At 37.9% G+C, this 14,991-nt stretch overlaps 2 protein-coding genes, 1 non-coding gene and 1 pseudogene across 3 annotated transcripts; 3 read left to right on the plus strand and 1 right to left on the minus strand.

The window, feature by feature from the left end:
• Positions 1–2,802: 2,802 nt before the first annotated feature.
• On the minus strand, positions 2,803–2,874 carry Trnaw-cca (transfer RNA tryptophan (anticodon CCA)). Its single transcript has one exon. It is a non-coding gene; the product is annotated as a tRNA-Trp (tRNA).
• A 3,482-nt stretch (positions 2,875–6,356) lies between these two features.
• LOC145467065 (G-protein coupled receptor 83-like) lies at positions 6,357–7,550 on the plus strand. Its single transcript, XM_081450580.1, has one exon. It carries the CDS (start codon positions 6,357–6,359, stop codon positions 7,494–7,496), a length of 1,140 nt encoding a protein of 379 aa, XP_081306706.1. The 3' UTR covers positions 7,497–7,550.
• Positions 7,551–9,049: 1,499 nt separating this feature from the next.
• On the plus strand, positions 9,050–10,714 carry LOC145468762 (QRFP-like peptide receptor; annotated as a pseudogene).
• Positions 10,715–11,155: 441 nt separating this feature from the next.
• LOC145467856 (QRFP-like peptide receptor) lies at positions 11,156–13,886 on the plus strand. The gene has a single exon (XM_081451464.1). The coding sequence runs from the start codon at positions 12,224–12,226 to the stop codon at positions 13,358–13,360; it is 1,137 nt and encodes a 378-aa protein (XP_081307590.1). The 5' UTR covers positions 11,156–12,223; the 3' UTR covers positions 13,361–13,886.
• Positions 13,887–14,991: the final 1,105 nt, after the last annotated feature.

Consider the following 14,991-nt stretch of genomic DNA (forward strand, 5'->3'; position numbering starts at 1 on the left):
AGCAGGGATGGCAGAATGGTGAGGGCGCTCGCCTGGCCTCCCACCAATGTGGCCCGGGTTCGATGTCGGTCCGGTGCTATATGTGATTTAGTTTGTTGTTGGTTCTCGCCTTGCTCCGAGGGATTTTCTCCGAGTTCTTCGGTTTTCCTCCCTCTACAAAACCATCACTCCAAATTCTAATTCGACCGGGCTAGGAGACCCGCATGAAAACCAGCTAAGGCTGATGTGGCTTCCTCTCTAAACATTGTCATTTATTGATGAATTCACAACTAAATTTGCTGAAATCAGTTTATATAAAGACTGGAATTTCTGACAGTGTTAAACTACGAGTTCTGGTTGAATAGAAAGCGTCCAAGTAGTTGATTTGTTCGTTACTCTTGCATGTAGGGTATAAAACAATATGGTTTATTATTCAAAATAATGTCGAATTTGTCTTGACGTTGTTTTAACAACGAAAGCTTGACTGGGTTGGTTTATTAAGAGCTTTAAATAAATTAAACGTGCACTACAAATGATCTTTTTCGACAGTTGCTCTTAGCTGTTAATCTAGGCCTTCCTTTAGTTTGTGATATTGCAGAGCATAATGTAAATGTTAATCAGTTTAGTTTTTCTTGTAAATCTAAGGCGTTATGATATCATACTGTTCAAGTACAATTCAAACAGTAGTTTGCAGTTGACTTTTTTACATTTTTGACCTTAAACGAAGCTATGACATCTGCCTTGCAATAGGCCATTTACGAGTTACCTTGTGCCTCGTAGTTACGAGTTAGCTTGTGTACTAGTGCAAGACCTTTCATTTGAAAATAAATGAGTTTAATTTACATGAAAATGAACCTGTAGGTGGAACACATTTATTTTCATATGAATGACTTCACACGAAGACTCTTCTTGACACAGAGACAACTCAGAAATAAACCATAGCATTCAATTGTATTGTCATAAGTATTATCATGATATTATAGGATCATCGTTTAAAAACAACGAGATTTACGAAGAAAAAATTTATAGTTTCTCGTACACGTACATGGTGGCTGCGCTGTAGCAGTCACAGCAATTAACTATGTCACCGTCAGATTTGTTTTTTTCTCTATGATCCTAATTTAGTCCTGCTGTTAAGAGCCAAAAATAACCAGAATTGTTCATTTTGTGATAAAAGCATGAAACTTCCCAGGATGACTAACCTCTATAAGGTAAACATTTTCTGATATGGAGCCATCCCAAATTTCGACCCAGAAGCACGCTACACGCATGTAAAAAATTGACATATTAGGCCCCTACATGGGAGCGAGGCTGAGATAAAATGTTTATTCGCTAAGCCTTTTCCGGAGTACTTTGCCTAGATTTCTTGCTTTTTAATATAAAAGCAACTTATAAAGTATCTGGGAGTGGAAAAATCGTCACGTGATTAGTCACGTGACCATCATTTTCAATAAACAATAAAAATATACCGAATATTGCATTAATACGATTAATAATTGTTTTTCTCCTCTTCTTTCTCGTTTTTCCTCGCAAATAAAAAGAAGTAATTAGTTTGAACATTACAATATAGAGTAATAAGATATTCAAACTTAGAAACTTGTGTTTCGGCATGCACAATGTCATATTGGGGCTTTGCATCAAATCGAGGCCGAGACAAAGGATGGATCTATGTTGGCTATTGAAGTGATTTACTTAAGTCTGGCTTAACGGGATATAACAAATTTCGGTGCGGAATTCAAGAGAAAACTCTGGATTGGTTTAAATCGTATTTGACTAAGTACACACAATGGTGCTCCGTTAATGGCTGTCTCTCTGACTTCACCACTCTTAAATGTGGTGTGCGACAGGGAACGATCCTTGGTCCTCTTTTATTTCTATGAATTTATATTAACGATTCGCCTAACTGTCTATCATTTAGCATACCTAGAATGTATGCTGATGACACCCACATTGATTACGCTGGTTCTGATTTCCATCCGATTCAGTCTAGTCTCACGACCTTGAAAAACTAAGGAAATGGCTTGTGTCTAACATTGAAAAATAATCGAGCTTATTTGTTGCGCACGGAGATTACTAAAAGTCACCTAAATAACCGTATTTGTCAGCATTGTGGCGTGAAAACAAGCACGGTGACCCCCTCTTTTTATTACGTTTTTAATTTCTCCTTGTCCTGTGACAACAGCATACTTGTACCAAGTTTCATCGGAAATCTATGGCGGGTTCTTTTACTAGGGAATCACCTTAAACAATCAGTATAAGCAGGCGGGAAATCTCTACTGTCGTAGATTCAAGGTATGATAACAGGAAAAGCATTGAAGTCGTGCAACCTTTTTTTTACCGGAGACGGCATCAAATGCTCACGAAAAAGAATTTATAATTCCAAAAACCATATCAGACTGTTAAGAGTGAAAATTAGGAAACATTTTGTGTCTCCAAGTTTCTAATTTGGCGCCAACAGCCGGTAAATCGAGTGTCGCCAGGTAGGATGATAGTTGTGTTATCCTGAACAAAATATGTAGTTCCTCATTAAGTTAAAACTAGAATTCTCAAGTTAACCATTATATAACGCTAAAGCAATCTTTTCGTCTGGGCTAAAACCTGTAGCCTTTTCAGCATAAAAGAACGCAAGCTCCCTGAGTAACTTATTCCATCTGGTTCCGACCTCTAAAAACATTGAGCATACAGCGGGGAAAGACAGAAGCTTTCAACACAACTGCATTTTCCATCTATTTTGACGAGTAGTTTATTTTTACGCCTTTCAGTACTACTTTTACGTTTATCTCAATGCAAATGGTTACCAAAATAATAGCAAAAATTGAGAGCTGACCCCGACGTGATTCGAACACGCAGCCTTCTGATCTGGAGTCAGACGCGCTACCATTGCGCCACGGAGTCAATTCTATTTTAGATACATACGATTTTAAATTTAAATTGTAGGAGTGTTTTAATCTGATTTATGGTAGGGATGGTGCGATAGATCATAAAATGAATGTAAGTCTAATGCGGCAAAAGTGAAACAAGTGTCCGAGAAAAGAAAATAAAGATTCTTTTAGGCAAAAGTGATGCCACCGCCCCTGGAAAAGTGCTTGTATGAGTAAGTCATTAGGTTCGTCTGTTCGAGATGTTTCAAAAGGGTTTTCCCTTACAAGGAATTCCCCTGGAACAACTGAGGGCCTGGAGGGTACTCCATAGAACGCACAATATGGGGAGAACTCCGCTCAAAAAGCGTGGCAGTTGTCCCTACCCTTTTCTTTACCTATACCCTTACGTTTTCGCTTTTTGAGCGGAGTCTCCCCATATTGTGCATTATTGTGCATTATATGGAATACCCTCCAGTTTGATGCTTTTATCAAAAACAAACAATTTTGTCCCTTAACAGCTGGACTAAAATGGAAAATGCCGTTGTCAGTGAAACCTGTTGTCTTTCCGCCGGATGTTTAATGTTCTTAGAGGTCGGAACCCGAGTGGGGAATGAAGTTAGCTTCCGCATTAGTCTGAGTAAGCAGCCAGTGGCCTATACGGCACCTGGAACGATGAGCCAGAGAAGTTTGGCAAGGAATTCCTCTGGAGCAAATGAGGGCCTGGAGGGTACTCCATATAATGCACAATATGGGGAGACTCCGCTCAAAAAGCGAAAACGTAAGGGTATAGGTAAAGAAAAGGGTAGGGACAACTGCCACGCTTTTTGAGCGGAGTTCTCCCCATATTGTGCGTTCTATGGAGTACCCTCCAGGCCCTCAGTTGTTCCAGGGGAATTCCTTGCAAGGGAAAACCCTTTTGAAACATCTCGAACAGACGAACCTAATGACTTACTCATACAAGCACTTTTCCAGGGGCGGTGGCATCACTTTTGCCTAAAAAAATCTTCATTTTCTTTTCTCGGACACTCGATGAAGGAATCTTCATCTTCGAGAACACTTAGTAGTTTGTTTTTAATTTCCTTGGTAGTTCTAAACATGGTAATGATTTCATCAGTGCGTATTGCTTTGCTGGTAATTGAACATAATGATCACGTGACTATCACGCGACATAATTTAAGACTCAAAGGCAATGGTTAATTTGTTGTTGTATTAAAAAAGCAAGACACTAGGCATAGTAGTCCCAGAATGCAAAAAAAATTGGCATTTTGCATTAGCCTCGTTTCCATGTAAGGGCCTTGTATGTCATATTTTTGACATGCGCATTCCATGGTTCTGGAAGAAAACTTGGCATGGCTCCATATCAGGAAATATTTGTCTTATAGAGGTTAGTAACCCTGCCAAGTTTGATGCTTTTATCAAAAACAAACAATTTTGTCCCTTAACAGCTGGACTAAAATGGAAAATGCCGTTGTCAGTGAAACCTGTTGTCTTTCCGTCGGATATTTAATGTTCTTAGAGGTCGGAACCCGAGTGGGGAATGAAGTTAGCTTCCGCATTAGTCTGAGTAAGCAGCCAGTGGCCTATACGGCACCTGGAACGATGGGCCAGAGAAGTTTGGCAAGGAATTCCTCTGGAACAAATGAGGGTCTGGAAGGTACTTCATATAATGCACAATATGGGGAGACTCCGCTCAAAAAGCGAAAACGTAAGGGTATAGGTAAAGAAAAGGGTAGGGACAACTGCCACGCTTTTTGAGCGGAGTTCTCCCCATATTGTGCATTCTATGGAGTACCCTCCAGGCCCTCAGTTGTTCCAGGGGAATTCCTTGCAAGGGAAAACCCTTTTGAAACATCTCGAACAGACGAACCTAATGACTTACTCATACAAGCACTTTTCCAGGGGCGGTGGCATCACTTTTGCCTAAAAAAATCTTCATTTTCTTTTCTCGGACACTCGATGAAGGAATCTTCATCTTCGAGAACACTTAGTAGTTTGTTTTTAATTTCCTTGGTAGTTCTAAACATGGTAATGATTTCATCAGTGCGTATTGCTTTGCTGGTAATTGAACATAATGATCACGTGACTATCACGCGACATAATTTAAGACTCAAAGGCAATGGTTAATTTGTTGTTGTATTAAAAAAGCAAGACACTAGGCATAGTAGTCCCAGAATGCAAAAAAAATTGGCATTTTGCATTAGCCTCGTTTCCATGTAAGGGCCTTGTATGTCATATTTTTGACATGCGCATTCCATGGTTCTGGAAGAAAACTTGGCATGGCTCCATATCAGGAAATATTTGTCTTATAGAGGTTAGTAACCCTGCCAAGTTTGATGCTTTTATCAAAAAACGAACAATTTTGTCCCTTAACAGCTGGACTAATTCCAGTAGGACTGAAATAAATGAATTAGCGATCAACGCATGGCACAGAGTAAAATAAATGCCAAATATCTCATTTCACGCCACCCGGCGCGTGTGAACGGATGATACAAATAACAGTAAGGTGCAGGTTAAACATGTTATCTGTCACCTCAACCTATTTATTAAGTTTGCAGTAACTTTTACCACAGACAGAATAAGAAATATCAATTCAAAATGTTTCGCAGTTATTGCTTTAAGAATCCCTTTCTATAGAGTTTCTGTATTTATAGTTCAGGTTTCCACCTGCTCCATCGAAAACAAAATTTGCATGACCTCCGCAGTCTAAGGCGGGAAGCAATTTAATAAAACTATGTATTTTTTGCTTGAAATTTAAAGGCATTAAGAGGTCCTTGAACACCTTGACTGAAGCTTTGCATATCACTAACCAAATTGCAGATCATTTCGGTCCAAGAAACGCAAACAAATCGGTAAAGGCGCTTCCTTTGAACACAGGCTCTCTTGCTCTGATCTTTGCGCAAGTAAAATTGTCAACAAGTTTCTTCGTAATTGTTTAGTCAAATTTACATATTTCTGCGATTTTAGGAAGATTTTCGAATCTTGCTACAGCAAAAACTTGCCGGAAAGATGCAACGATATTTTGTCGCAGTATGGAAAGACGAGTTTGAAGTTGTTTAGTCAACTTTTTGGAAAATTTATAGCATCTTTTTAGAAACTGAAATGCCGAACAACTTTTCGGCCTCAGAAATAAGCGTGGTGTTATCCTCACCAGGACACGGCAGAACAACTTGTAAACAAAATCTATTCAATTTCTGACACTCCAGTGAAGTGTTCACTAATTTTTAATATTTTTGTAAACCAACTGGTTTGAGCAAAGAATGGATCTCATTTCAACAAATAAACGAAGCCCATGCCTTGTCTCGTGCTCTGAGATAAAGCTCTTTATCCAATCAGGACACGCGGAGAATCCAATCTAAGTTTTAATCTGGAGATGAAAGATGGAAAGCTTTTAAAATCAGTAAAATTGCATTTCATTTCTGAATAAATTGTGTCATTAGATATCTTAATACATTAAGAGTTGTGCTTCTAAAGGCGTGGCACTGACAGAAGGTTGAGTTTGAGAGTAAAGCTGTGATCATGTTACTAACATCGAATTCTACCATTTCTGTTATTGGCGAAGAAACTGGTCTTGGCCAACAGAACTCGACATGCATCCTTGTTGATTCTTCTATGGGGCGAATTTCTAAACTCTTCGCGTTTTGCTTTATCTTACTGGGAAGTCTTTTCGGAAATGTTTTCATAATCACTGTCGTCTACAGACATCGGGATTTACGAAAAACGATCAACTATTTCATCGTGAACATGGCCTTGTCTGATTTAGTTTTTCCGCTGATTTTACTCCCAGTGAAAATAACTGAATTAGTGACCGACTCAGGACATTGGCACGTCAGTGGAATCCTAGGATCGATTTGTTGCAAGCTGTTCTTTTTCGCAAGCCTGGTGTCTCTTCTCGTTTCAGCTCAAAGCTTGATGTGGATAGCAATTGATAGATTTGTTGCGGTAGTTTTTCCAATGAAACTTGGACTTATTTCAAGCAAGATTCGAACAATAGCCATCGTTTTTACCTGGATTTGTGCAAGCTTTGTCAATATTCCATCACTGATATCTTCAAAACTTGTTGAACGTGGCAATGACACAGTTTGCGCAGAGACAAATATGGAATCATTTCTCTTTGACAAGAAAGCTAACGTGACATATCTTTGGCTGCAGTTTTCTTTATTTATCATTGCTCCGTTAGTTGTAATAACCGTTCTGTACACTGCAATAGCAATTACCTTAAAAATGCAGGATAAAACCCTCGCGGGCACCCCTTCAAACGCACAACGACATGCTACGAAGAAACGAGGACAAGCCATTGAAATGGCGGTAGCTATTTTGGTGCTGTTTTACCTTTGTGTTATTCCAAACACTTTGGTATATTTCATTCCATTCTGGAGACCTTCTTGTGCCATTCAGAGAGTACTATATTTTGTGACGCGTTTTTCGCTTTACTTATCTTCCACAGTCAATCCAATAATTTGTCTGTCATTTGTCGAAAGCTATCGTCGTGGACTGAGAAACATTTTATGTCCGTGTGACAGAATGCTGAACGGCAATGTGACGCCGAAATTAGGACAACTAAATCTAACGAAGATGAAAACTCCCCGTGGAAAAAGTTATCGACAGCGTTTCAAAAACACAAAAAACTATAACAAAACCTTTGATACTGTTTTATAGAGATATAGTTCGATATGAGGCGCTTCGTTCCGCAAAATCAAGAGTACCAGAGCAAAAGCGAGAGTACCAGAGCAAACTTCGGAAAGAAATTAGGTATACGGCCGAATAATCAGCAAGTTAAAATGTTTCATTTTTAACAACGTAATCACGTTCTAGGTTATTTCAACAGTCAAGTGACAAAGCTAGGACTTTATAACGAACAAAACAAGGCTTGTTTTGTTGAAATTTACAAGTAAATCCACTAAAATCAGTTAAACACTGGAATTTGTCACATTGTCAATTGGCAGTTTTGGCGTAGTATAAAGCGTCCAAGTAGTTGCTTATACGTTGTAATAGTCTTGCATGTAATATAGAAGAAAAGTATTATATAATTTTTCACGTTGTTATTGTAAGATAGTTTTGAGCTGGTATGTAGATTAGTTGGCATGCAGGTTACGTAATTATGCTAAGAAGTTAATATTTAAGGAGTTTGTCCGTTAGGAGTTGTCACTTCGACGGCATCTCCGCTTTTGATCAGTTCATTTTGGAAATTTTATTTTAGTAAATTTCCGTGTTTTTGTTTACTACGTTTATTGTGTTAATAACTATCCTAGGGCAATTTATGTCTGATCAATAAACGAGATGCCCCCTCCTATATGACTGATATTTTCTTACATATACTAAGTTAGAAATTATTTTGTTTTCGTTTCACTGCAGAGTGATTAGACAACAAAGCTAGTTATTAAAAACGATGCTGGTTTTAACCTTGAGAGGCCAGTTTCGGAAGAGCTTTCTGTATTAAGCATTTCAAATGATCCTCTTTGCATGTTGCAATAGCTATTGAAACTATTTGTCTGAGATCCTCTGCTAGCTTATTACTTCCTTGATGTTTGTAAACATGCCTTCAGAAGTTTTATTGCACATGCTATTATAAAGACAAATGAATAGCACTATTTCGAATCAAGTTTAAGAAGGAATCCACCAGAAGTTCGAGTAACTAGTGGACAAAAACTTCGTACCAAGACTATTTGCATCATATTGCAAACTTCTGTTCGACTCTTTCAAATATCTTCGCAAAAGAAATCATTTCTAACAACACCAAATGTCGAAAGCAAATTTTGAAGTTCAGGTGAAACACTTGAAACTACTGGTGAAGGACACTGGTGATGAAATTTTACCTGTGTTTGCACAATTTCTCTGAACTTTGAAATTTATTTTCTCGAGTTCCTATGGGAAATTGTTTTGGTATTATTTCAGGCAATCATTTATAGCCGTTTAGCTTTTAGAAAATTCTAAAAGGATGCTCCACATAATTCTGGTAAAAGATTTTTGTCCATTAAAAACTTAAAATTGCTCGATTTCACGGCGAGTATGGACACAAACAAAGCAGAAAGAAATTCCACTAGAAATGCTCCGCTCAAGCAGCTGTAAAAGAATATCCTCGTTGCCCTTGAAATGATTCAATTCGGATAAGGTTATAGGAGCCAAGGGGAACCCTTGCTACATTGTATATGAAGAGATATACGGCTCGCCTAATGACAGCAGAAATTTGCGACCCGCTATACTAAACCATCATGACAGCTTTCTCATTTCAATGTTGCTGTTATCAACAGTACCGGATTACAAAAGGCTGTAAGGTTGATTACATCGCCCTTGAACATCCATTTGACTTATTGTAAATATTGCTCAATGACAGCAGGGAAACCTTTTTCTGTTGAGTTTTAATTATGTTTTACTGCTCGGAATGTCAAGTTGCTTCCTCTCCAAGACTGTCAAGGAAATAATTTGTTTGTAAAAGAAGGCAAAGGAAAAAAAAACCAACAACCAAAGTGGTAGTACAGTCGGTTTACTCCACAGCAGTTGTATTGTTTAGTACACGAATAAAGTACTTTGTACTTTTTTGACTAAACATTACTTTTGGTTTCTAAACCAAGTGAAATCCTTTCACGAACTCAATCTTCCTTTATCAGAAATGAGAGAAAGAACGAAAACTGAGTTTCCATTACTTTTAAATTAAAAATTTAACTGATGACTTGGAGCCGGAAAAATTAAAATTCATTTCCATTTATATCAGTTATTACGATGCTATGAATGCATTTGCTTGACGTCGTGTTTTGGACGACAGCACGCTTCTGGAAAACGAAGCAGCGGATCACGTCATTGAAAAAAAAAAAAAAAAAACAAAAAAAAACGCCCCCATCACTTTCATTGGGAACGAAACTGCCCTGGGGCAACAAAACTGGCCATGTATTTTTATTTATTCAACTGCGAGAGAATTTCTAAACTTTGTGCATACTGCTTTATTTTATTTGGCAGTTTATTCGGAAACATCTTCATAATCATCTTCGTCTACAAGCAAGAAGATTTACGAAAAGCAATTAATATTAACTATTTCAACGTGAACATGGCCGAGTCCGATTTGCTTCTCTTGCTGGCTTTACTTCCTGATCAGATAAGTCAATTGGTCACTGACTCATTGCATTGACGAGTCAGTGGAATCTAGGATCGATGTTTTGCAAGTTGTTTCATTTTGCAAGCCTAGTGTCTCTATTTGTTTCCGTGTTCAAAGCTTGGTTTGGATAGCAATTGATAGATTTGTCGCCGTGGTTAACGTTTTTCCAATAAAACTTGGCCTTGTTTCAAGCAAAATTCGCAATATAGCTATAGTTTCCACGTGGATTTTAGAAGGCGTTGTCTATTTTCCATCGCTGGTAATTTCGGGACTGGTTGAACGTGGGAATAACGCGCTTTGTAGTTTAGACAGCAAACAATCAATCTTTCCCAACAAGGAAGCTAGAGAAGGATATTGCTGGCTTCATGTGACCACCCGCTTCATCGCTCCGTTATTTATGATAACCGCTTGTATTCTGCGATAGCAATTGCCTTAAAATTAAAGACAAAATAAAGCCCTCACGGACACCTTACCAACTGTACCTGAACAACGTTATTTAAAGAAGCCAAGACAAGCTACTCAAATGGCGGTTATCTTAGTACTATTTTATGTTTGTGTTATTCCATACACTGTATTTCGTTTCTTATTACCCTGGAGACGTTTTTGTGCCTTTTAAGATCATTTCAGTTTCCAGCGAACTTAATGTTTTTCTCATCTTCTATTGTTAATCCAGTAATTTGTCTGCCATTTGTTGAAACATATCGTCGTGGATTGAAAAACATTTTGTCCCTGCGGCAGAATGCGGGACAATATCTTGCTGGCAAAACGAGAGCAAGCGACTTTATAAGGGATACAAAGCCTCCACCAAGAAAAACAACAACGAGCTTCTAAGGTCAGCAGCATCTTCCCACAAACATTTAGTCCCGAAAATTGTTATAATTTTCAGCAAGACATTTTATTGGAGCAATTAGTAAATATCGTGTTTGTTAACCGCTGACTCTGACTTGTTTTTTTCTTCAATACCGTTATAAGCCATTTCGATAACATTGCGATAAACTTAAGAATAAAGAATACTAGACAATGGAAGCTTTACGAATCAAGACAAGAATGGACTGCGCGTACTTTTTCAGTACTGTGTTATGCTTAATGAGAAATTCATTTCCATTTTCTAAATCACATCAACCATGAAACTTCTGGCAATTTCTGAATGGAATGCACCCATACAGGAATTAATTCGCTAGTACTTTATTTAGGTTGTCATTTATTTACAGAAAACAATATTGACTTTTTCTTGTGTCCTAAAGCTTGACTCTGGGTGATTTTACAGTTGCTTTATGAACCGCTAAGGTTTAATAATGTGCAATATACCTAGGTCAACAAAGGCCCGCAACATATCCTCTCCTCCCATCTTTTTGAAGAGGAGCGAAAATTTTTCCTTCCCTTCATTTATCGAGATGGAAAATTCCACCCTTTTCTGTATAAAAATAAGTTTTAAAGTAATATACCAAACACTCGAGACTGTGTTTTACCACATTTCCAACACCAAGAACAGAGTCGAAAGGACTCGGGCAGCGGAGTATTTCTGCTGACGAAATTCGAGGTGCTTGGAAATGTGGTGAAACGCTGTCTCGAGTTTTTGATATATCTTCTCAATCGAAACTACAACAAAAGAAGAAAACGGAGAAATAAAATTCTAAAAATCTGTTAATTAAGAGCAGACCCCTTCTCAAACTTATTAGCAATTCAAGTTTAACCAAAGAAAATCAGTCATAACCATTACGACCTGACATGCACCGCGAGTGCTCCTCGAGATTTGAGACCAGAGGGGACAAGCAATATAACGTTTAGCGAAAGGCGAAAGTTTCCGACCTGCTATTAACCATCATGCCAGCTTTCTCATCTCCGGTTGAGCCCCTTTATCCATTTTAATTTGATGAACATTCATTCTTTTTATCCTAACTTAATACCACTAAACGGGGAAACTCTTTTTCTATTAAGTTTTAATGAAGTTTTATTGCTCGGAATGTCAAATTACTTCCTCTCTGAGAGGTCAAAGAAATTATTTGTTTGCCAAAGTACATAAAAAAAAATAGTTTCTCCCACAGTAATTGTGTTGTTTGGTGCACGAATACGGCACACAGTCATGTTGTCTCTACGAACCTTTACTTTTGGATTGTACACCAAATGAATTGTTTGCCTGATTCAGTCTTTCTTTGACTGATAACATTGAACCGGTAGAATTACCTGAATTCATTTCCGATTAAATTGTGACAAAGGGAGGATGCATTCTTCTTTCTGCTTCTGATCCAAAACGCTAGCGCCTAAAGTACGTGGTTGAAAAGCAAAAGAGGAAATCATGTCGTTGAGAAACAACACCACAAACTTGGTAACTGGGAGTGAAACTACACTTGGGCAACAGAACTGGACATGTATCTTTGCCGAATCGAATGCAGAGAGAATTTGTAAACTTTCCGCTCTTTGTTTTATTCTACTGGGCAGTTTTTTCGGAAACATCTTTGTAATCATCATCGTCTACAAGCGTCGAGATTTACGAAAAACAATGAACTATTTCATCGTGAACATGGCTGTCTCAGATCTGCTTTTCCCACTGGTTGTAATTCCTGATCAGATAACTAAAATCGTCACTGACTCGTGGCATTGGCACGTCAGTGGAATCTTAGGATCGATTTTTTGCAAGTTGTTTTATTTTGCAAGCTCAGTGTCTCTACTTGTTTCTGTTCAAAGCTTGGTGTGGATAGCAATTGACAGATTTGTCGCCGTGGTTTTTCCATTAAAACTTGGGCTTATTTCAAGCAAGATTCGCACAATAGTTATAGTTTCTACGTGGGTGTTAGCAGGTGTTTTCTATTTTCCATCGTTGATAACTTGGGAGCTTGTTGAACTTGAAAATAGCACGTATTGTAGTCCAGTGAACATAAAATCAATTTTTCCCAGCAAGGAAGGTGGTGACGCATATAACTGGCTTCATGTAACCATCCGCTTTTTGGCCCCTTTGTTTGTAATAACCGTTTTATACACTGCAATTGTGATTTCTTTGAAAAGGAGAAGTCCAGCCCTCGTGAATGTCGAACAATATGAACGACAACATTCTGTAAAGAAGCGAAGACGAGCTACTCAAATGGCGGTTGTTATCTTAGTGCTGTTTTACATTTGTGTCATTCCTTACACTTTGTTACGTTTCGTTGGTTTTTGGAAACTTTCTTGTGGTTTTCTGAGATCTTTTTACTCTATATCGATTTTGATGTTTTTCTTCTCTTCTGTTGTCAATCCAATAGTTTGTCTGTCATTTGTGGAAAGTTATCGTCGTGGATTGAGAAACATTGTGTGTTATTTTTGCGGAATACGGGATAATAAGAGGGCGAAACGAGAACAAATAACTCTAGAAGAAACCAGGAATCTCCCTGGTGGAAACTGTCAACGAACTTCTAACGACACAGACAACTTCCAAGAAACATTTGACACTGTTCAGTAGGTTATCATCATGGGCCGCTTTCTCTTAATTGGGTCTAAACTGAAAATTTAAAGCATGACTCCTAGACGAAGAGCATTCACTACAAAGATGATGAACAAAAAACAAACATGCTACTCTTTCATTATGTAAGAGTATTGAATTGAAACGTTGAGATGAATCGTCCTTTTCAGTTGAAATCATCTGTTATGATCTCTGAGTTGCAATATTCGGCATTCTATTAAGCAGCGATTGTGTTATACACTTATGAAGCTCATAGCGACTATAGGATGTCTTTAATTTGTAATATAATGTTGCCGATGTAAATCTGTTTCAGTTTTTCGTGTTAAGGGCCCATTAACCGATCTTTTTGAGCCGTTGCTAGGGAAAATTTAGTCTCATATACCCTCATAATTTTTAGTTAGTTCAGAGTTATTTCATGTGTTTTAACTTTTTCCTGATCAGTAACACTAGTGATGACGTCATCAGGCCACGCCCATGGTCATGTGACTTATACAGAAAAAAATGCAAAGGCTCCCAGGCAAATTACTTTCCCGGGATTTTTTTCATTGATTTAGTATTTTAATTTAAATCCTCATTACACTAAACATCGATTTTGTTTAATTTCTAAAAGGTCAGATTTTGAGAACATTTCAAAATATTGAAAAATTCATAATTTTCTGAAAAAAGCATGATTTCGAAAAAGGAATGCATAGCTATGTTGCCAACGTTGGCTTTAATCGAAATTCGTCGAAAAAGGCTGAATTTAATGAAAAACCGCGTTTCCTTTAGCATTTAAAGAAACCGGAAGTGCGCCCGATATCTATTGGAAGTTACCCTATCAGCGCGTGCGCAATTTACACTACCAGCGCACTTCGTTAAGATCAAACAAAGCCACACGGAGTTAGTTTTTCTCTTTCTATTGCTCTTGTTTTTCTGTCTTTCTCTTATTTTGTGTTTGCTTGTACTTTTTTTACTTTGCATTTTGCGAAACACAAAGAAAAACGTCTAAAATGTGAGCGAAATTGCAAGTTTTTGAGTTGTTTTTATTTTCCGCGCTCAGGCTGACGTAAGTGACCGGAAGTGAAATTTCACCTCCTTAGGAACGCGCGCGAGTGCGCGCATGAATCGGTTAATAGGCCCTTAATCTAAGGTTGTATCATGTTATAATAGGTTCAATTATAGTTCAAATAATAACTTTCAGTATAACTTTTAACGATTGACGCTTTTAAATTATTCACCTGATCACTGAGCTTAGCTAAAATCCACTTTTAAATAGAATTTTGTATTGGTTGGATATACGTTCGTATTTTGATCGAACTTACTTAGTTCTTATGCGCAGCTTGTATAATAAAGTGTTGATTAGTTGGTTGATTCCCTAATGTCATCACAGTTCGAAAGCAGCATCAAAATCCGTAAAACCTCTATGCTAAGGGGAAAACATTTTTCTTTTTTCAATTTGAAATGGCATCCGCTCTATGAACCAACAAAATTGCTTATTGTAAAGAGAATACAAAAAGAATGATCTGAGAAACGTGGTTTTTCTCCGCATGTGGCTTCCTACCACGGTAGGAATCGCCAAGAGATGATAAAAGGTAAGAGAAGTTAGTCGCCTCATCTCTCTCAAGTTATTTTTAGACATAGGGCCCAGCCCC

This window comes from Orbicella franksi, chromosome 14, assembly GCF_964199315.1.
Source record: "Orbicella franksi chromosome 14, jaOrbFran1.1, whole genome shotgun sequence".
NCBI classification, from domain to species: Eukaryota; Metazoa; Cnidaria; class Anthozoa; order Scleractinia; family Merulinidae; genus Orbicella; species Orbicella franksi.